This window comes from Lepisosteus platostomus, chromosome 9 (assembly GCF_059453375.1).
Source record: "Lepisosteus platostomus isolate fLepPlt1 chromosome 9, fLepPlt1.hap1, whole genome shotgun sequence".
Taxonomy (NCBI): domain Eukaryota; kingdom Metazoa; phylum Chordata; class Actinopteri; order Semionotiformes; family Lepisosteidae; genus Lepisosteus; species Lepisosteus platostomus.
The window spans coordinates 56,490,468-56,514,459 of record NC_142619.1 but is presented as its reverse complement, the minus strand read 5'-3'; the positions used below and the strand labels follow the sequence as shown (position 1 = coordinate 56,514,459).

At 38.3% G+C, this 23,992-nt stretch overlaps 1 protein-coding gene across 5 annotated transcripts in view; it reads right to left on the bottom strand.

Annotated features, from left to right (window-relative positions):
- The window catches only part of shisal1a (shisa like 1a), a 98,955-nt gene that overhangs the window by 56,343 nt on the left and 18,620 nt on the right, over nucleotides 1–23,992 (bottom strand). For 3 of the 5 annotated variants that reach the window (XM_088645745.1, XM_088645742.1, XM_088645744.1), the window contains exon 2: nucleotides 15,901–16,081. The exons of 1 other annotated variant lie outside the window; for it this stretch is intronic. In XM_088645745.1, the coding sequence (XP_088501871.1) occupies nucleotides 15,901–15,967 (67 nt within the window). In that variant the 5' untranslated portion in view covers nucleotides 15,968–16,081. The remainder of the gene's footprint in view (nucleotides 1–15,900; nucleotides 16,082–23,992) is intronic. One more of the 5 variants, XM_088645743.1, reaches the window with a different exon arrangement.

Genomic DNA, 23,992 nt, shown 5'->3' with positions numbered 1-23,992 from the left:
TGGGTGTTGTGGAACACATTTTGCAAATCCAGATCTTTAACAGCTCTAGCTACCCATACTCATTGGTCTGAAGCCTATTAGTAAAGGGCAAAGCCTGTGATGTCATATTGTATGTCACAGGATATTCATCAGTATGGCAGGCATTTGAGGTTATAAAACAGCTACATAGGTAAATACAGATTAATATGCATTTGATGGTATATTAGAAGAGAGAAAGCTGCTTTATGTCTCTACTGTACATGCCTCAACATCATATTTTAAAACAAATTGTCTAACTCTAGGTCCCCTCACTCTTTTGTTATTAAGGGCAAAGTGTTTGTCCTTTGATGTGTATACGGTGTAAATTAGATTTTTGCCTTCAGCAACATAATCAGATTTTTCCAAGCAGGACCTGATGGCTTCTTTTGATGAAGGTGAGTAACATGGGAGATGTTTTAGATGTATTGTGTATATTTGTCAAAACATACCTCATGGTGTTAATTAGTATAGTATGCCTAATGAATAATTTTGTTCTCCCATACACAGAACCAAGCATACAGCATGGTTTATAGTTTTCTTTTTGGAGAATTGTAGTTGATATCAGAGAGGGTTTGGAATAAAATGGAGGAAGTGTTGAAATGGAAATTTTATTCACTGCAAGTCAAAAGGTTGATATAGCAGAAAGTCAGCTCTAATAATGAAAGAGCTGCACACAGATGTCTGCACTTATTAATTTTTTGGCTCCTTAGAACATGCTATGAATTTTTGTTTCTGAAAGGAATATGTAGTATCTTGCTAATCAGATCCAACGTGTTCCTGACTTGCAAGAGATAATTTTAACAGGATAATGATTTACCAAGCCATGTGATAGAATACCACACATTTCTGCAAGCAGTTCTACTCCTTTATGATTTTATACAAAAACTGACAAATAGCTGGAGAAAATGCTGACCCTCAGGAATATGCTTGATATGGTTTAAATTGAAGTTCTTTTTCCTTTGCTTTTCTTTCATAAAGAAAAGTTTCCCATATCTTCTTACTTACTGATTTCAGTAAAGTAGATACTATGAAGGAGTTTGATACATGAAAGGATTGGATTTATGTACTGTACCTAAAGCTATTCATACAGATTTTCTTAACAAGAGGGAAAACTAAAAAAAAATAATCTCTGAATATTTTTTCTTTTTTCCACACAAATACAGAGCAAAAAGAGAGATAATTGCATTCAAGGTCTTGTAAACAGAATGCTGCTATTGTGCTATTTGAAAGTGTGCTACAGTATATGAGATTAATAGTCAGGAGAAATGCCCTGCTTTCCGATCAATGGTTGATCTATTCTAGCAGGAAGTTAATTTGCGAGGTGAGCCGCCAAAGAGCATTTTGAAATGTTGTTTTCCTTTTTCCTTGAATGAAAATACATGCTGATAAACTTATCTGGCTCTGAGTTCACGAAGTATGTTCATCATTCTTGTTTAGCTGTTCTGTAAAAATCAATATCTAGAATACTACTTTATTTCATTTGCATATATATTACATTTTTCAGAGATGTGAGCTGGATAAGTGGACATAATAGAAATATACCCACATGAGTTCGCTGAAGAACTGTAATCTTCATATTGGGACTAAACCGCTGCAGGAAGCAAATCCAGACTTTTTTAAAGTACGTCAGTTCCTTGTCTATCTCAGTGATTCCCAGATGTAAATGCAGGCAGTTATGTGCTAACATTAAAACATAGCACTTGAGCATATTGATCCACTTGATCATAATACAGTACAGTGAACGTGGAAGACGTTCATGTGAAATTATGTGGTTTCTCAGTATAATTTAATAATTTTGCCTCTTATGTTACTTCACTTTTTACTGATTATAGTATGATTTATCCTCACAGAAGGTACCTGTTAGTAACAGGAACATCCATACATTTTCTAGCCACTTTATCCAACACAGGATCATGGAGGAGCCGGGGCCTTTCCTGGCAAGCAATGGGTGCAAGGCAGGATATTCCCTGGACAGGACACCAGTCTATTAATACTATGTTTTCTATACTATGTTCTTCTTGTATACGTTCTACATACAAATGTACAAGCAAGCTGACCAGAATAATGTCCTTTCATCTGTAATGCCCTCTTTTATGCCCTTGGATGTTTACTTCATACCACTAAAAAAAAGCTGTAGTTGCTGGCAATGAAATGTCTTTTCTGCGAGCTCACAAAAATCACAAGAATCACAAAAATCACAAAATTGAGGTTACGAAAATAAGGTTACATAATAATAGATGTAATAGAAATTGAATAAAACTCAATATGAGTAGAGCTGCTGTGTGTCCATGGTGTATGCAATATATACAAGTAGTGCAGTTATGCTGAATACAGTGAAAACTGTGTGTCCATGTAGCCATTACAGGTGATTTGCTAAAGGAGCTGCAGGTTGGCTATTTAGCAGTCTTATTGCCTGGAGGTAGAAGCTGTTCTGTAGTATTTTAGACCTGGATCGAATGCTTCGGTACCGTTTACCGGATGGTAGGAGGGAAAGCAGTTTGTGACTGGGATGACTGGGGTCCTTGAGAATGGACCTGGCCTTCTTCAGACATCTAGCTGAATAGATATCCTGGATGTTTGGTAGCTCACAGCCGGTAATGAGCTGTGCTGACTTCACCACCCTCTGCAGTACTTTGCGATCCCGGGCAGAGCAGTTCCCATACCAGGCAGTGATGCAACCAGTCAGGATGCTCTCAATAGTGCACCTGTAGAAGTTGGCCTGGATATGTGATAGCATGCCAAACGTCTTTAGCCTACAGAGAAAGAATAGGCGCTGCCGTGCTGTTTTGACGTTCCGTCAAGAAGTCCAGGATCCAGTTACAGAGGGAGGTGTTCAGTCCCAGGTCGTGGAGCTTGATGACAAGCTCTGAGGGCACTATGGTATTGAATGCTGAGCTGTAATCAACAAACAGCATTCTCACATACTGTATGTTCCTTTCTTATCCAGGTGTGAGAGGGCAGTATGGAGGGCAGTGGCAATAACATCTTCTGTTGACCTGTTCTAGCGATACGCAAATTGTAGTGGGTCTAGGGGGGGTGGTGATGTATGCTTTAACCAACCGTTCGAAGCACTTCATGATAACTGATGTGAGTGCAACAGGGCTATAGTCATTTAGGCAGCTGACTCTGGGTTTCTTAGGAACAGGGACAATGGTGTTTTCTTAAAGAAGGAAGGAACTATAGACTGAGTTAGAGAGAGATTGAATATGTCTGAGAAGACATCTGCCAGCTGCACGGCCGGGGATAGCATCAGGGCCAGGAGCCTTGTGTAGATTGGTCTTTTTAAAAACTTTACACACATCTGCTCTGGATATGATCAGTGGGTTTCTGTCTTGGATTTCTGGAATCTTCCTGACTGGATCTGCATTACTGGCCTCAAACCGAGCATAGAATGAATTTAGCTCATCAGGAAGAGAGGCAGACTGTTGTGCGATATAGCTGGGTTGCGTTTTGTAGTCTGTAATGGTGCGTATACCACTCCACATGGTCCGTGTGTTGCAGCCGTGATAATATGACTCAAATTTTACTCTGTAGTTGTATTTAGCTATTTTGATAGCTTTCCTGAGGTCGTATCTGGATTTTTTGTATTTATCCATATCGCCAGAATTGAAAGCAGCTGTCCTAGCTTTCAGTTTGGTGCATATCTCGCCATTTACCCACGGTTTCTGATTTGGATATGTGCGAACAGTAATCCTGGGAACCACGTCTTCAATGCATTTACTGATGTAGCCAGTAACATAGTCCGTATACAGATTGCTATTATTTTCGGCAGCTTTGTGGAAGATCTGCCAGTCTGTGGTAGGACTTATTCAACCACAATGCTTTACAAATGTAATGGATTAGACCCTTTTACAGTTTTCACATTTTGGTGCTTGCTGCCACTTTGAAGTAGCAAATACCATTTGCAATATACACAACCTGTAACACAAATCCATCGATCCATTTTCTAACAACTGCTTCTTCCATTCAGGGTCGAGGGGAAAGCCAGAGCCTATCCTGGCAAGCAGCAGCCACAAGGCGGGATGCACCCTGGACAGGATGCCAGTCCACCGCGGGGCACACACAAACATGCACACACTCATACCAGAGCCAGTATATTTCTGGACTGTGGGAGGAAACCGGAGCAATTGGAGGAGACTCACGTGAACATGGGGAGAACATACTAAATCCACTCGGATAGCACCCCAGGTCTTTAATTGAACCCAGGGCCCTAGTGCTGTGAGGCAGCTATACTAACCCCTGCGCCACCATACTGCCCAGTAAAGATAAAATGGTCTTTCATCCATCTAACAGTGCATTTTGTAGTGGAGTGAAATGGTTATAAATAACTCTCTAGCATAAAAAATTTCCCCTGAATTACCAGTTTTATGCTCATATTTTTCAGCATTTCCCCACATTTGCCAGTGCAACCCACCACATTGAAGTAGTGCCTTGCATCATCAGTGCAGGGCTGTCTATTGCAGCAATGCATACACCACCTTCTCCTGTCCCACTTTTCTTCTAAGAACACTTTTCATTTCCATTGTCTTTAAAAAATAACTCAGAATCACTCATGCATCTAAATACATTCCGCCATGAAAAATCTAATTTGACATACCAATTTGTATTTTTTTCCTCTGATAATTTCCTATATCCCAGTCAGCATTTGCTCCCGCGGTCTCTCAATCATTTTCTCATCAAAACGCTTGGTCCTGGAATTTAATGGCAAGCACTATAAAGCGGTGTGGACAGCTAATGTTAAAGGCTGGCTAAAGTCATCTGAGTGCTAATCGTAGTCAAAGTAAAAGGAATTAGTTGGTAACAGTTTATTGAACCTTGTCTCCCTTGAAATACTCTTAAAGCTCAAAATGTACCAAAAGTCGTCATGATAAAGCCATTTTTGGGGGTTTGAGCCACAGGAAGGTTAAAGGATCTGATGATGAGGTGGTGTGGGGGGGGGCACAGTCAGGCACCACAGAAGCTAGAAGATAAATATCAGAACATTCATAGCTTTGTTTTAAGTTTAGAACAAGGTTTATTGAGTTTACAGAGTATAGAGTTTGTAGAGTAGCTGGAATAGCCTATAGAAATGAGATGATCATGCACTAAGGCAACCCTGTCTTTACAAAAGAATCACACCATACATCATGAGATATTCAGGTATGTGAGATATTCAGGTACTAGAATTTAGTTCTTATTTTTCTGAAAATGAGCGTTTTCCATCCTTCCAACATTGAACTTAGTATTTCACATGTTTTTAAGCAGAGTAAAATGTGTATGATGGCTGAGTGTAACCTACGTGAGGTACAGTAATGTCCGTATTAGAGATACAGTGGATCATGGTTGCCAGAGCTCATTTTGTAGTGTTAAACTAAGAGTACTAGAGAGCACATGACTCCCACCCCAGGATTATCCCTCAACAATATAATGTAATTCCCCATTTAGACAGCGGGGAAGACTGGAGCAAGTGGGTTAAAGCACAGTACCAAGGTACATCAGCAGTGTCTACAGCAGGGATCTGAACCCACTTATCAGTTCCTGTATAAGACAAGAGACTTACCCACTATACTGTACTGCACCCCCCTTTCATCTTACATGGAGTAAAAGTTAAAGAAACATATTTTAAATAAAAATAATAATAGGATAGATGGGCATCAAACTTAGCACTGCTGTCCTATGGCCTTTGGGTGCAGGGTTTGACTCAGGACAGGCGGAGTTTGAATGTTCTCATCATGTTTGTGTGGAATTCTCTGGGTTCCCTGGTTTCTGCTCCCCTGTAATTGCCCTAAGGCAGTGTAGGTTAACAGGTCTTTCTAAATTCTCCCTGTGAGAACTTGTGTGGACCCTGGGATTGTCACGATTATAGTCCCTCCTCCTTAAGGGTGCTCCGGCCCTTTCACTTCAGACTTGATTATGTGCACCTGACTCCTGTTCCCAGTCCACCTTAAAAGCCAGGCGCCGATGTTCATCCGGGCTCCGCATCTGGTTTCGGCACGATGCGAGTCCGGGACCTGGAAGCGCCTGGTCCCATTAAGGTTTTAACCTCTGTTCCCGTTCCCTGTCCGCTGGTTCCGACCCGGTTCATGTTTTAATTCCTTGTTGGATGGATCACCTGGCTATGGACTTATTCTTGTGTTTTTGGATTCCCTCTCTGGATTACTTTTGGATTGTTTGCCTCGGCCACACCTCCCCCGTGCACCAGCGCACTTTGGACATGCCCCCCTGTTTTCATCCCCGTATTCCTGCATGACTTTTTCCTAGTGTTTCCTCATGATTCTGGACTGTGTTTTCCGCATAGGGTCCGGAAAGAACTGTTCGTTACAGGGATGGACTGGTGTCCTGTCAATACACACCTTGTACCCTGTTAACAGGATAGGTTCCACTCTCCTTGAGTTGACTAGGAATAGGTTGCCTTCTGGTGATGGATGAACTGACCTTTAATGTGGACCTTAAAAATGTGTGAGATGCATTTCTTCAGATACAGTAACTCAGGACAGATAACAAGCACACAAACTTTAAAGTGCTTAAACCTAGTCTATTACTTTGATTTTATTATGAATCAAGATGATTCCATCTCTCAGGTATTGGCATTTCCCAAGAAATGTGGCAAATTCTAATTAATATTCATAAGCATAATACAGTAAATAACTGTATTTATATATAATGTATGTGCATGTCAAGCTCATAAAGTGAATTTGAAGAGAACACAAACCTGTCTGGGGTTAAGTTATGTACCAGGATAAGCTCCAATGAAGTGAAAAATTGAGATCGACCATATACAGTACTCATGAACAGAAAGGACATGACTCACGATGTCTCAGTTCTGAGCAAGGTCAGCACAGGATGTGGCCATAGACTTGTCCATTGCAAATTCCACATCAATGCAATGATTGTTAGAGCAAAACTGAAAACATAGAAAACAAGCAAATACATTCCTACTAAAATGTATTAAAAATAACTTACTTAACCTACTTAACCTACTTAATTAAAAATAAATTCAGTGTTCATCAGGGCCTACCAGAAGAGTTGACACAAAAAAGTACCATATAGTGGTGCTTACAATTAAAAATGTACAGTAGCAAATGATTGCTAGAAAAATGTAAAATATGAGCAAACATTTATGGAGAAACAAAAAAAAATGAAAAAAAGGAAGAAGTGGTGATTAATTCCATCATGAGAAGTAGAAAGAATATTTTTCCCCTTCTTCTGATGCTCTGAATATAAATATACATTTTAGGAGATATTAGGTTAATTCAATAATGAAAGATAAAGAGAAAAAAGTTAAACAAAAACAGGTGTCTTCTGTGGTTCCTTCTTCGATGTGAAGAAAAAACATCTGAAGAATGCTCTACAGCCAAAAAGGTTGTTTTTTTAATTGTCAGTGTGGCATTAAACTCCACATGTTTCTTTGTAGTTATCTGCAAACATACATTAGCTGGCATTATTCTATCCTCCAATGAAGCAGAGAACAGAAATATACTGGAAATGTCTGATTACTACAGTGTACATGCTAAAAACGAATTACACTGAGCTGTGTAAGACAGTGGGAAAGATTGCTGAGGATTGTATGTCTGCAACATAGGCAATACAGGAAACCAAAGCAAAAACTTAAAAAAAAAATGGACTGAATGGTGAGATCACAGTCAGATACTAAGGGCTGATTGTCAAGAGACCTGAAGACATTTATTAGAAATAATGCAAGGTACCATATGACAGTACCAGGACAGATCACGCAACAGAGGTTTCAGGTTAAACCACAATTATGAATGAGGAATGAGGAACTGGAATTTCTACTGGGAAACATGAAACATCATCTATCACTTGAATAATGGGAAGGTAGCTGGAGTTTATGGCCTATCGATTAACAGTTTGAAGGAAGGAAATGAAGAGCTGTTGAAGACACTGTAGTTAGTTTAAGAATGTACAGAATGTGTTAACCAAAGAAAAATGCCAGGAGATTGGAAAAATCCTATGCAGTAGATACTACATTATTCTACAGATCACACAATTGGTTTTGGATTATTTAAAATACGGTAAGTACATTTACTTTAATAGAAGTGTACATCTTAAATCATAATAAAAAGAGTGAGAAAATCAAATTTGAGAAAAAGTGTCTATGAAGATTCAGTTCCAAGGCAACACATACAAAAATTAAAGATACGACTTTGGAAGGTAAACGGTTTGAAAATTAATGGGATTAATTATATAACTCAGGAATATCTGCTGATGGAATTATAGTGCCCCTCAAATTTACTCATGTCCCTGATGAAAAAGAAAATAAACATCAGTATGATATGAAATATATGAAATAACAGATGTACAGAATGTTTACTGCTTAAAAATTATACTAATGTTTTACGTTAATAACATTGCACATAGCAAAGTCATTTTTGTCATAAATAATTCAAGCTGAGAAAACACAAGGGTCACATTTATTCATACCCCTGTATTTAATATTTATAAATCCTCCTCAGGCAGGCAATACGCTGACTGGACACATTTATAAGAAACTATTTTGAACTTTAGGGTCTCTGAGATCTTTTGGTGTCTATTAGTGAACTGCCATCGTGTTCAATTGGATTGAGGTCTGGAGATTGAAAAGACCATTTGAGATCATTTAATTAGTGTGCAACAAACCAGTTAATTATCAATTTGTATTTATGCTTTGGAATATCGCAATGCTGGAATGTCCATTTTCAGCCAAGCTCAAACTTCTTTCTAAAGAGAACCATGTGTTAGTCCAAAATGCCCTGGGATGTGTTGGAGTTCATGATTTCCCCTGTCTTAACAGCCATAACCAAAATAGACATCCACAGATTTTTCACAATGGGCATGAATGATTTCTCACTAAGGGTTTCACCACTTTTATTCCAAACATAAAGCAGATAAACATGTCTCAAAAGATCAATTTATAGATTTATCTGTTTTCATGACCATTTGCCTGCAGTCTTCAGAGAGCTGTCTGATGTAGACCACGGTGATGCATGCTACTGTTGAATGCCTTGTTTACCTTCTTGTACATCCTGGGGGAACAGGAAACCTTTTGAGGCTTCTATACAATTTTGGAGGCTTTTATTTCTCTTCCAAAGAACAGAATGTTGTTGCAAATCTGTTTTTGTGGAATGTTATACTTGATAATGTGATCTTCTTCTTTTCTGGACTTCAAATTGTGTACTGCTATTACAGTATGACTACAATATAGGATTTTTTTGTGTGTGACATTATCTGTAACTCATTTTGCGATATAATGTTTTGTTTCCTTTTTTCATCATGAATTACAATTTGGAGGGCACTGATGCACAAAGAAAATGTAGCATATTTTAAATATGGATCTGTAAGATATGAAGAAAAATACAGATCAAAGATTCATGATACTTTTCAGTATGAAATGCAACATACTGTCAAAATAAAAATGTTACAAAGTTACTAAGAGTTATGACCTCCCAGAACACTAGCATGCACACACAGCCCCTGGAAAAATCGTTGTTCAAAATCTCTTCTTACAAACAGAGGAATAATTACTATATAAACAAGTAGCTACTGTATTTAATCAATCAATCCAGGTTAAGCAGATAAGAGCTACAGTATCTGATTTGATGATTTCATCCATCCATTTCTTGAATTCAAATATGTCCTTTGCATTCAACAACATGGATGGATAAAGGGTTCCACACTCCCACAAACCTTTTGCGTAAGGATGTTCCTCCTGCTCTCCACTGCTTGTGTTTTACCTGTGAAATTTCTCAAGAAGGTCATTGGCTTGGCTTTTTTCAATACCTTTGAGGATTATGAAAATTTGAAATAGGTCACTTTGTCGTCTCTTTGGTAGAGGATTAAAAAGGATCAGTTCTTTTAGCCTTTCAATGTCTCCCAAGACTCTTTCCTGGGACGCGTTCTGTTTTTAACTGTTTATTCCCATAAGGCTGTTTTATTGGCAAAAAGGTGTCTGCTTTCATTTTAATGGTGATAACATTAAGCTTTACATCTCTGTCTCATACAATCCTCTGTGCAACATCTCTATCATGTGAAACTGTCAAATTTTGAAAAAGTCATTAGGATTCAGGCCTGGTTGAGCTCAAATTTCCACTATTTAAATATGACAAAAACTGAGGTAGTGTGCATAAATCCCAGGGATGATACTTCTCATTGACTAAATTCCATACAACTTGGGAACCGTAGCCTTGGAAAAAGTACACCTTACTATGAGAAACTGTGGAGTCGTTTGATCCTTAGCTTGATGCACCTCCATCAAAGCCATCTATAAAGTCTCTTACTTGCACATCAGAAAAACTGCCCAAGTCTTTTCTTGATTGCACTGCTGCAATAACCCTGCTTCATGCCTTCATCACATCTCAGCTGGATGACCGTAATAGCCTAATAGACAGTGGTCTCCCTACCTGTTCCCTAAAAAAAGTTCAGTTGGTACAAAACTCAGCTGCTAATACATTCAAGGCAAAGTGCCCACATCACTCTAATTCAAACACATCTTCACTGGCTCTCTATTACCCAGCACATTCAGATCAAAACTTTACTGAGCTTTTACTGCACTACAATTTAAATCCCTACAATACTTAGCATCTCTTATTACTCCATATCTACCAAGCAGGGTTTCATGTTCTGCTAAGACACACCTTTTAATAGTACTTTCCTAGGTACAGACATGATGTGTGCTTTCAGCTGCCCTGCTCCACATCTCTGGAACTCAATCCTAATTTGAGAAATGTTAATTATTTTATAGCTTTTAGATCAGGAGTAAAACTTTATCTGTTTAGTCAGGGTAAAAAGATGGCTACAGTAAATCTTCAACAATCAATTTCCTTGCCAATTGTCCTGCAAAGTTAGAACTTTGTCAATATATCACTGAATAGTATTGATTCATCACTGCATCATCACACTTCCACTGCCCCACTGGTTGATTCATGTCGAAAGCATCTCAACAGTCAGAACAATGGGTCACTAAGGCTTCTCCACACGTCGTCTTCCATCAGATTAGTCAAGGTCCATGCCCTGGTGAATAAAACACTTTAGCCCTCTCCCTCTCTCTCTCTCACCACCTCAGATAATCTGTAGCCCGCAGAAGATTATCTCTCAGCTGTCAACATTAACCTGTGAATAACCTGTGACCCCAATCATTCAGATCATTCTCGTGCAAACAGAAAGCCACGATCGTTTGTGCACAGGTGCTTTTTTCCAGGAATGTCTTGTTCTATAACTACTGCAGTCTGAAAATTATTAATCAGATGGATTGGGCAGATGAAGTAACTCACTCGGGCCTGTGTAGTGACCCTCTGCCTTCTAGTATTGGTCCTTTCCCACTGTGGGGCTGTTTTTCTGGTTTTTGTGAACTAGGCTGCCAATAGTTGGAGCAGAGCACGTCTCAAATAGATTCCATTATGCTAATAGCAGCCAGAGGATAATTACTGATGCAGAACGTGATTTTATCTTTTACAGTTCTTGAGTTAATTACAATCTTGGCTTTCTGAATACCCATTTAGAGGACATTCTTAATCGGTTCATTTTGGCAATTCACACCCAACTCAAATATCGAGCACCTGACATTTTGATGAAATCACATGACAGTACAAATCAGTCGAAAACACTGCCAGCATATTATTTGAAATGTAAATAACACTGTACTTGTGCCTACTGAGCTAAAGATGCAAAATGTACACTGTTGAGTACTCACTATTGCACTAAACCTGAAAGAATTACAATTCCAGAGAATCTACAGAAATCTGAAGGGTGGTTTATCAAATATACCCTTTGCAAGGAAATCAAAGTGACCAGCTTCAGACTAATGTTCATGAACAATTATATGGAAGGAAATCAAAATGAACAGCTTCAGACCAATAGTCATGAACAATTATATGCAAGGAAATCAAAGTGACCAACTTCAGTCATGAACAATTAAATGTATTTGAAGTCGTTAAAATCATCAAAGGTAGATATACTGTACCTGCTGTACTATATACTGTAGCGGTCTTGGGTTCACGTGGACAATACCTTTAGTACTGTATATAGCATAGGAAAAATGACAATATAGAATGTAATAAGTGTTGTCTTGAAAATTTAGTATGGATCTTTAGAGGTGAATGCTTTTTTGCCTTAAAAACAAGGTCTTTAACAAATGTGTCTAACATGCATCAATATATGCATTTTAAACTTGGAGTACAAGAGACACTGCTCCTAGAGAAACCACTGAAAACCCAAGAAGCTTGAAAAAGTGTATGCTCAAAATAACAAAAGACAGAGAAAGAAACAAGTAGGTTATAATAACAGCACAGTCTGTTTTGTTTTGTTGCTGTTTTGTCCTAAAATTCATCCGGCATTTCCTGTTACTACAAAAAAGAAAGGTACATGACTATAATACAGAACCAAACCCTGATGAACTCACAGCCAGGGCCAAAGCTTTCAGCTTTTGATTAATCAATGAAGAATGAATTCTTATTTACGGTAACAACCCAAAGACACATCTACAAGCAGGGCATTAACAAGAGCAATCTGACTGAGTAGCTTAATCATGTCACACATTTCTTTTGATCTGCGCATGATGTGTTACCACACACCTGAACAAACCAAGAGATTTGAGATTTTATAATCAGGTTGAAATTAGTTGATCAAATAAGCATGTGCTAATAATAATAATAATAATAATAATAATTTGCAGCCCCCACCTGGTTGATGTGCACAGTACATTCACCACACACTAGCTATCAGCGGGGAGGAGAACAGAGTGATGAAGCGAGTTCATAGATGAGGATTATTAGGAGGCCATGATTGGTAAAGACCAATGGGAAATTTGGCCAGGACGCTCTTACGCTTTTTGGGAAAAGCCCTGGGATTTTTAATGACCTCAGAGACTCAGGACCTCAGTTATACAGTACGTCTATCCGAAGGATGGCACCATTTTAAATTATAGTGTCCCTATCACTATACTGGGGCATAAGGACCACACAGACTGCAGGGTGTGTGCCCCTACTGGCCCCACTAACACCTACTTCCAGCAGCAACCTTAGCTTTCCCAGGAGGTCTCTCAACCAGGTACTGGCCAGGCTCACACCTGCTGAGGTTCAACGGGTTGCCAGTTGTGAGTTGGCTTACATGTTTTGGTGCACATGATTCTACAGTACAGAATGTACCCTTTTAGTGAAATGGTAGAACTATAGTAAGGGTGCACTTACTGTACTTTTTGTACACAGATATAGAATGATTATTTTAAATACTGTATACAATGACAAAGTAGATTTATTGTGTGTTATTTGTCAAATGAGGTTAGTTTTATCTATAATTAGGACTTTATGAGGACTAGATATATCTACATACTGTATGTTAAACCATAAAATCTTAAGGGGATACAGTATACCAACAGCATTTTATATGTTAGCATCCACTGCTGTACAAAAGTCTTTGACTTTTTACATTGTTCTACTCTATATTTAAAAACATTTCTATGGTTATCCTGTTTCTAAAACAAAATTTATCCATTTGTATTAAGCTAACAATCATTACCTATAGCTCTATATTTAGTAGTACAAAAAGTAGTCTTGTTTTTTTATGGATGGTTATAGAAAAATACTATTATGAGGTTAATAAATGATCAACACATGATAATGAGTTAATTACATTTGATTGGTCAATGTGATAGATTAGCTACTACAATACTTCATAATGGCTGCTTGTGTTGTTGTGATGAAGTTTATAAAGGTTCTGATCGATATGAATTAAAGATTATCAAATGACAAGCTTGGTTTCTTTTCACCCAAAGTAAATCAAAGATGTTATACAGTAACAGTGCATAATGCCAATGAAGGTTTTGCGTAAATTGCGTTTGAGTAACATACAGAGCCTAATAAAAGCATTCACTATTTTCAATTATGTCATATGCTGTTGAATTACTGTACTGAATTACTGTACAGTTAAGGTATACATAATTTTAAAATCAGTATTTTAGTGCTCAAACTGAAAACAGGTCAAATAAATTCAATATCACCATATCTACAAACAAAAATAAAACCTAAAACGTGTTGATTGTATAAGAACTCACTACCCTGAATTAATATAATCAATTACAATTGTTAAGTCCTTTTTGGAAAAATTTCTATCAATTTTGCATAGTAAGGTGGTGCTATTTTTCTCCCATTCGTCTTTGCAAAAGCGCTCAGGCCCTTTTGCAAGCCACTCAGTATTAATGGCAACACCTGATTGTGTTTAAATCTATTGTCTGCCCTTGGTCACTGATTTAGGGACTAATCAGCCATTGATATACTGCATTACCTGTTAGACCTGTTGTCTGGCAGGTCTAAGAAGAAGCAGGGATCCCATTATGGATTAACATGCACAGTCATAAACAGTTCTTACTGCCAGAGGGTCTTTGAAGCTTAATGATGTGCTGAGAGAGCAATACGAATTGTAAGTTGCGAAACACCTGACAGTAAAACACATTCTTCGGTAATACAGAATCAGTTCTCAGCTCAAAAGCACAATTCGTGGTCTGTCCTTTTTTCTCCCCAACTGCGAGGGACAGAGAGACCGTCTGCAACTTAAAAGGTCAAAAAGAACAATGGAAAAAAAACTGCTGATTTTGATTCTGTTTTAAAGTGTAGCCAATGATTTTATAAGGTCTTGTTGGTGATACAACCTATCTTCCCCGAGGCCTCATAATCTAATGGAGCACTACTTTATACTATAATGTGAGTGGTCAGTCTGAAAGCAGTGCCTGTTGTATCATGTATGGAAAACTGAAAAGTTTGACCTACAGTATTTGTCTATCTCACAAGGAGCATGTTTCTTAATTTTACCTGTCTTTCCACAGGAAGACTTCTTTCTGTTGTTGTACTCAGTGTGGTTCATGTACTATTAAAAGCTATTTCATTGTACTTGCTAAATTCCTACATATCAAGATTTTCTAACACTATAGGGGATTAAGGTGTCAGCATTATAAGTTTCACAAAGATATTACAAATTGGAAAAAATCTGTGTTTTGTATAGTATCTTATTATTTCTGGATCAAAAATGACTATGGATACATTTTACAATGAGTATTATTCCAGACCTTGACCTTACGGATAGTTAGTAAGTAAAATATGTGAAGTCTTCTCAGAATTCACAATTTAATGATACAGCATGCTGACCCTGTCATTAATGTGGGTTTGATATCACATTGATTCCCCCCTAAGACAGCAAATTTTGGAACCCCAGGGGGGGTATTCATGTAGACCACACAGAAGCAATAGAAGAAGAGGAAATTCTCTCCAGAGTGCTTTGATGAACTCAGCTGCAGTTCTGTGTAGAACTGGTCAGCAAAACTATTTAACGATATTCCAAATTACTGAACAATTTACAGGGCACATCTTTATTGAAATAATGGTTAGTGCTCATCCTGTAGAGCCACGGTCCTAAAGCTTTAATACCTTCACGTCATCCAAGTGAAGATAATAGGAACAAGTAACCTTTACTTGCTCCTTTGCAGCCAACACATGCTGACACAGCTCCCTGCTGGAACCTCAACGCGAAGAGAACGTCAGCTTTAAATACACAGTTTTAAAGTAAATTGACTAAATAAGCAATTACAATAACAATTACATTTCTTAGCTGAAATGAGATCAGAAAACACAGTGTCACTCCATGGTAGGGTCTGTGGGATTTTCCCTGCTCTTTGCAGGAGAAATAATATCAGCTGAACTTTTATTCTTTCCTCTCATGATCAGCAAACAGACCACTTCTAAGAGTTACAACTTGTCATCAGCGGATTGACTAGCAGTCAGTGAGTGGACACATAGATTTTCATACTGTACTGTACATACCTCCCATCTTGCAGCAAATAGGTACCGTATAACCATGAAATTAATTTAAGGAGAAAACAGAGAATTAAATTCAGCTGTTCATGTAAAGCAGATAACTTACCTGCTGTCGAGAGCAGAAGAAAAATCACTGCTAGGACATTGAAGGACTGCCGACTGGTAATAGTCATCTTCTTGTCCTCATGTATCTGTGGAAGAGGGAACCCGGGCTGCTTAGCTAAACTCAGGCACACGTCTGCTGTTCCTGCTTAAGCTCTTCATATTACCCGCTTTCACTGCCCCATCTGCAAAATCATAACACCAACAAACGACAACTTATTCCTATATACTGTATCTACTATTTGCTGAGATCAAACAGTGATGCTGATAAGTGACCAGAAAGGGGCATTTCTGAAGTCCTTGATCAAAGGTCAACAAAAACACAACTGGACATACAGTACAGTAAGAATATAAAAAGCACATAAGAATATAAAAAAGGATTCAAAATGAGAGGAGATCATGTGGTCCTTCTATCTCATTTGGCAGCTGATATTTTATTGTCTGTTTTGGTACTCCCTATTTTCTTTCCTTTCATCAAAATAAAATTTAAAGATCAGTGAGACAAAGCACCATGAATTCAAGGCCATTGTGGAAAATGAAGCCTTTTGTTATGTGAAAAGAAAAGATCAAAGAAAATAATATGCATAGCCAAAGCAATCCCCCCCCTCCTCAAACAGCTAAAGAAAGAGTGTCTCAGCATAATATTGATCTTTAAAAACACTAATTACACCTCTTCAGGCGTAAAATTAAGTAAGAATCAAATTAGGTACCAGACTCAGGCATTTTCAACACTACTAAAAGCATTTCTTTTGAAATTTGTCTCATTAAGCACACTGTAAAGATTGCAATGACAGAAACTGTTCAGTGCCATGACTCTTTAATGGTAACCTTGCTCTGACAGCCTCCATTAAAGAGAGGGATTTTCCCTGTAGCTCAGCAACATTACCAGCAGCAAGAAAATGTAGCAACTCCATTACTGTGTTTGCTCTTCAGAGGAATCATACTATATACGTTCTGCTTTCGAACTGCAGGGGTCTCTGCTTGCAAAAATTCCCCTGATAAATATTTAATTTACTGGATACACGTTCAAGAGTATTGTAACCCTGTGGAAAAAATCTAATCTGTGACGGGTTGACAAATTGTTATTTAACACTTAACACTCCGAATCAGGGATTTTCTATTAATATGGGAAAAAAAATTAAAATAAAGCTATGTTTCGTATATACAGTATACTGTAGATAAAAGAGTAGAAATCAAATCAAGTGATGTTAATGCTAAAATTGTATATGTAAGACCTTATTTAGATATTGTGCACACCTTTGATCACTTTGGAATAGAACCAATACTGCTGCTCTGGAATCCAGAGACGAGCACCCAGATACATTCCAGGGCTTAAAGGAATGTCCTACACTGACAGTCTAAAGGAACTGAACCATTTTATTCTTAAAGAGAGACAACTACGAGGGGACATGACACAAGTATTCAAAATCCTCAAAGCCACTGAAAAAGCTATCCTTGCAGATTTCTTCAGACTGAAAAGTGAACCATGTATCAGATGGCACAAGGAAAAACAATGTTGATACATGCTTGAGAGAAGCCAAGAGGAGACACTTCTTCACCAAAAGAGTTGTAGGAGTATTAAAGGCTACCCATCCACATTGAATCTGATACTTAGGAAATGGCTGGATAAGAGCCTTAGATCAATTAATTTTTTAATAAATACACAATAAAGAAATAAAAACAATACAATGGAGAAGAATATATTTATAAGATAAAGGTACAGTACAAGTTGCCTATGTAACTTTTATTTTTTCTTAATATTTTAGAATTTTAGAAACAAATCTCATTGTCCAGAAGGAATGTGCTATGTTATTGCCATGCTTTTCATTTTTCATGGAGATAAAGGCTTTCAGTATCTCAAGCACTACACTTTAACCGTGTTATCAAGATTGAATTTCCCAGACATTTAAGGTCACTTTGATTAAAAGCCTTGGCATTTTATCAGCCAACCAAACCCGCCCCCTCACTCCTGGATGTGAAAGTCTTCTGTTGTGCTCAAGAAAGCCCCCAGACAGAACAGCAGGAGCAGTTTAGAACCTGACAGAGCCAGTGAAATGCTTTGCTAGTCTTGCATTTCTCCTCACTTAAACTCACAAGCACTCTGTGCTAAGTGTATGTTGTGGTTTTCTTTCTTCTGTGTTTGAATGGCTACATCTTTGTGAAAATGAAAACCTGAAATCAAACAAATCCTGATTCTAAAATACTGTATCTGCAACCTCATCAAATTGTCAAGTGTATGTAAATGGTAACTCATAGTTTTCAAAAGAGTAGATAATCTCAGCAGGTTTACATAATGAAGACACGTTGAATTTAACCAAGGCTTTTATTTAAGATAAAATCAACTAGACTGCAAATAATATATAGGAATAATTGCACTTCATTTCACTTGGGTAGAAATTATATGTTCAGGCATTTTTTGTGCTAATAGTGTATCTAACCCTAACCCTAATAGTTTATCACTATTTTGAAAAATCAATCAAATAGAAACCACAAAGCTACTCAGCAACAAATTGCAGTTTTTGATTAGACAATAGTTGACCTTATATACAGTAGTACAATTGTAGCAATACAGAATTGTACAACTGGTACTTGTATTAGAATGGTATAGTGGTGTGATGAATAGTACTGCTACCTCACAACTCTTGAGCCCCTGGGTTCAATTCCAGATTGACCTTTTGTATGGAGCTTTGAAGGTCTCACTGTGTTCATGTGGGTTTTTTCCAGGTGCCCTGGCTTCCTCCCAGCTTCCAAAGATATGTTGACGAGGTATATTGATGTCTCTGTTTGTCCATGTCTGTCCTGTGATACACTGATATCCTACAGTATCTAAGATTTCATTCATTGCCATATTTTGCCCTGTGATTCCAGGTTAGACCCTGACAGGGAAAAATAGGCTTTCTGATGATAGATGATCGTTATTAATTGCATGGTTGTATACTGTATCTTAAATTTGCTTTTTCTTTATAATTCTGACTCACTTAATAGCATTGAATCAATAAAAAAACCCAATATAATTCAAGAGATTGATACTATATGCATGAAGAACTATCAGAAATGAAGAAACTATCCTATACTATACTTCTATACTCTGGGGCTCCTTTCCTTTTTTGGCAGCAACCAAATGAATTTGAGCTGCTCCGGCGGCAGTCAATGTTCTCTTCATTTCTGACAATTACTGTCGCAACTTTTCTGACTCAGCATGTTCTTTGCAAACAAAAACAAGGAGTTACAAAGGAGAGTGTCCAAATAGCCTACCGTGCTTGTTTAATGGCTTCTTGATGTAAAGAAAACACAGAGTAATTTCTAGAAAGATCCAAGTAGACTAAAATCTGCAGCATAATGCAGTCCCTTTAGCAAAGCAGACCTGCTGCCAGACTCTAAGAAACCCACAGAGAAGAACCCACAGGAAACTCCACAGAAAAAAACAAGGGGGGCCTGAGGACATCCTGCAGGCTATTTGCATGTAATCTGTAACATTTTTGGAACCACAGCGCTGCAGCAATTTGTTTGCATGGATTATTAAAAAGACTTTTTTCTCCATACCCGATGATCTCCAGTTGAAGTTTTTTTCCCTCTTGTCTATCTAGGTAGAGGTCATTTTTCAGGGCTGGCCTACTGACCTTTCCTCACAGACAAGCCATTAGAAGCTGGTTGTGAATGAATTTTACGACCCGTCAGAATGATGAGGATCTCAGTCACAACTCCACTGTGCTGATACTTAAGTGAGTCAGCAGAGAGAACTGGTGTTGTAAATGTGAGGACAGAGCCCCAGCTTGTCCAGTAAACTGCTACTTCATCAGGATTACATTTTTCAGGGAGAGTTGTGCTGTTAGCTCTCACCTGACAAAGGAAATCAATAAGGGTCTCGTAAAAGCACCATCTGTCTTCCCTCCTAAAGAATGTGACCGGGAATACAATCAAAACAGAAATCCTAAAAGGAAGTATACTGTAACTATGACTTTTTTGTTTTGTGTATATGAACTCTCAACTCCTCTGAACAATATTTGGTTGTTTGTTCCATATGTTTGTGTGCTTCAATCTACAGTAACTGTCCATTGTAACTCATCACTTAGTTTGTTGCTGTTCTTGTTTGGCAGTGAATGCTGTATAATAATAGCTGTAAATTTGATTAGCTCTCACCCACAAAAGGAGAAGATTCATTAAGACATGTATCAGACCTGGTTTACTTCAGTAAAAAAAATACAGACACTTGCTTTAAAGTAATTATCCTCAGCTCTAGTCCTGGTAAACCCCTTTGTTTTATATGTGGTACAGTACATTAAAATGGCAGTTTACCCAGATATTAACTTCGAAGGTTATGTGTTTCAAGTATGATTACCCATTTTTTAGAAACTAAAAACAAATGTATTATGTAGGTCTGGCAACGGGCTGAAATGAAGCCCTTGGCAATGGGAGTTATATCTACTGTGGTGTGGCCACTCTGTGCTGTCTGGGCTTTATGCTGTGTGTCTGGGCCTTTCAGAACAATGAGGGGTTTAGCAACTACAGAAGAGGTTTCAAAACTGTTACAAATTGACAGTGCCACATGCTTAATAAAAGATACTTCACTGGAAACATGCACACTGTTTGAGCAACAAAGCTCCGTGGAAGCTATCAATCACACACAGAGTTTGCAGAGATCTTCTAATGACACCCTCTGAAAGCATTCTAGGCAGTTGAATTTATTTGGGGTCATTTATGGTGGTTTTTAATCACTTGTCTCACTATCCTGAAATGCCGCATGTCTGAGCTTGCTCACTACCTTGATGAAAGAAAATGCCAGAAGAAAGGGTCGACAACAATGGAAGTGACAATCCGCACGTGTGCTGCTGTTCCACTTTAATTAGCGCTTCGGTATGAAAAGACCCCTAGCTGCCAATCACTGGCTCTGCCTGTCAGTGCCTGTGCTTTGAACAGACGGCAGATGCTTTGAGCTACAGACATGGTTGAAATCACTGGTTCCAAAGGGAAGAAAATGAAACCCTCCTGCTTAGTGTAGAAACCATAACCAGCTTGCTTTGGCGGTTAGAAGCTCCTCCACTCACTTTCCAAATTTTCCATGATTTCTGGAGCTTCCCAGGCCAAGTCAGTCAGTCTACTCTGTTATATAGGAAGGTTATAAATTCTTTCAATTGCCTGGTAGAAGAACAAATTGTATTTGTTCACAAAATGTTTGAGAAATTCAAAGGTCACTCTGATCGAGGTTTATTTAATATCTTAATTAACTTAATAACCATCCTGTAGGCATAATGACCTGGGAGATAAACTCCATGCATAAGAAACAGTTTCATATAAGAAAACATCCATCTAGAAAGTATATAACAAAGAACATAAACACAAACTAGACGTGTATTTCAGACCATGGTCAGAATAAGCTCAACGCCCACCTCTTCTGCCATTTACAAGATCTCTTACACTGTAGAAAATCAGAGGATGGAGAATTTGAAATCACTGTTTACTGAGCTGAGTCTTCAAATGCCCTAAAGAAATCCAATTATAAATAAGGAAATATCCTACTTTTTTTCTAAACTTTAGGTGGAAAAACAAACAAACGAGCAGAAGGAGGACTAATGAAGGGAGTCTAGCTCATCTGAAATAGCACTGGGAAAAGCAAGGTGATACGTTTAATGGCAGTGAATAAGGGCACCTAACCTGAGACCTCCTGTTGGCTAGATTACAAATCAACAAGTTCTGACAGGCGGGGGAGCCACTGCTACATCTCAAAAACTGCACAAAGTCTACAAAAAGGAAAATTGTTTTTCATTATCCTCTTCCTTCATCTTTAATGCTAGATGGATTCCTTATATATTATGCATTAAAACACTGCTTCTGTTGTCCCCATTGGACATTTCTTGCTCAGCAGCTGCCAAAAGTAACAACACATTGAGCTGAATGGGAGAGAAAGAAAAACAATGTCTTCTGTTTTTTAGCACAGACAAAATACAAAATCAAGAAAGTTCCAAAGTTGCTAAACAAACAAGAAACAGTCTGGAGTTAATAATTGTCATGCCTGGTCTTTGTTTTCGTTGTGAACCTCATGTTTTTATTCTGTGTGTATACAGTACGCACACATCAAATTGATTGACAACAAACATAGCAATGCAGAAAAAGTAAATAAATTAATGTGTAGGAAGTATTACATAGAAAAAGTGTTACATATAAAAAGACTTGATGATTAAGGGTGTGTGTTTGTGACAGCACTTAGGGAAAACAGCTCCAGTATGTCTCATCTGAAGGAACAGACATCAACAGTTAGATCAGAGAGTGATCTGGCAGTCATGCAGTTAAGCTGTTTTACAGTCTTCCACATTTCACCTTTACTCTCAAAATTCTCACTCGGGGTCGGGCAGATACTGTAACTCAGTCCTCCTATAGGGATCATTTAATAATGCTTATTTACAGTATCAGACTCATAAAAAGGGAGCTGGAGGAAAGCAGCCCTGACAATTGAGTTGAGCCTGTGACAATACAGTACACAGAACTTGTGACAATACAGTACAATAGAGCCTGTACAATACAGCTGCTCTCATACCGTTCTGTCTAAACCAGAAACAGTTGGACATGCATGGAATGGACAAGGATGTCATTATTGCTCATCAGGGTGGGGTTTTAGTCTCAGGAAACCAGAATAAGCTGTGTGGCAATCCATACAGCATGCTGAAGTTTGTTTCCCATGTTGAAGTTTGTTCATAAACTCTGGAGTGACAATGAGAGAAATGCATCATCGAGTTTTCCACAGAGTTGATGGCTTAGTGTTTGAAATCATGGGTAAGTTGAGATCAGTTTGAATGTAGTATTTTGGTCAAGATGGCCAAGATGAAACAAACTCCAACTAGCACCAACTTAAAACAGTGACCATCTTGAGATATGACATACATTAATATTTCAGTGGGACCTCACAGTGCCTTAATTTAATAATATTATTAATATTGCTATTATTATAGTGCTTATCATTGTTAAATAATTGTATCATCAGTATTGACACTTGAAGAATGTTTCACAGCCAAAACTTTGTGTTTTCTCTCTTCTCTTTTCAGCATGGAATAAACCTATTACTTGTTCCGTTGTTAAAGTATTATGAGTGACACTGTGAGTCCAGTAAAAATGGGATGGGATCTCCATCAAGTTTTGTTCTGAAGAAAATTATGTTCTGTGTTCCCACTGGAGTGTGGCTGTGATAGCTTTGCTTTGGAACAGGGAATCTGTTTATTTCATTACTGACATGTTGTCCAATGGCTTGCAGACGGACACTCTGTATTTGTTTTTATCAGGTGCTAGAAATAGGAGATAAATGGACAATTTATTCATGCCCTGCAATGTAAATCAAAAGTCAACACATCCAAACAGGTTGTGGCCTCTTTTTCTCACACATTGTAAAAAGTCCTGCCGAATTCTCTCACTATCTTATTGCACACCTAATGTCTGATCATTTAAATGTTGTGTATGACTGTAATTGGTCTATTATATCTATAAAATCTTAGTTAGGGCGCTAAAAAAAGCAATACTGGACATGTGCAACTAAACCTTTAAAAGGTTTGCAGTCCTGTAAATGCTAACAACCACACAACACGCCCTGCCATTATTAAGGGCAAAACAGTGCATAGTCTTCCTAAGCAAAAGAGTGACGATACTAAATGAAAAGAAAAAATCAGTTACAGTATGTTGCATTAGCTGCATTAAACACATGAGCCCCATAGATCCCTCTCGGTGTGAGTGTCAGTGATGGTGTATCTTGTGCATGTACTGTACTGTAGTTCATGACAAATACATGTACTGAACATTCCTAACTGGGCTGCTCCCAGTGCTGCTGCCGCGCAGGATCCTTGGTTCAATTCCAGCTCAGGGTGCCTGTCTAGCTGGGGTTTGCGCATTCTCCCTGTGTTTGTGCACAGCTTCTCTGTGCGATGTAGTTTCCTCCCACCTCACAAAGAGACGATAGCTAGATTTGAGGGGCTTCTCTCACCTGTGCCCTGCGGTGAACTGGTGTCCCAACAAGGGGGAGAGCAGTGGTGTGACCTGAGTTCTGCCCTGTTCCCTGTTCTCCTTGGGCTAAGCACTGGCTTGCTGGAACCCTCACCAGGATACACAGCTTCCCG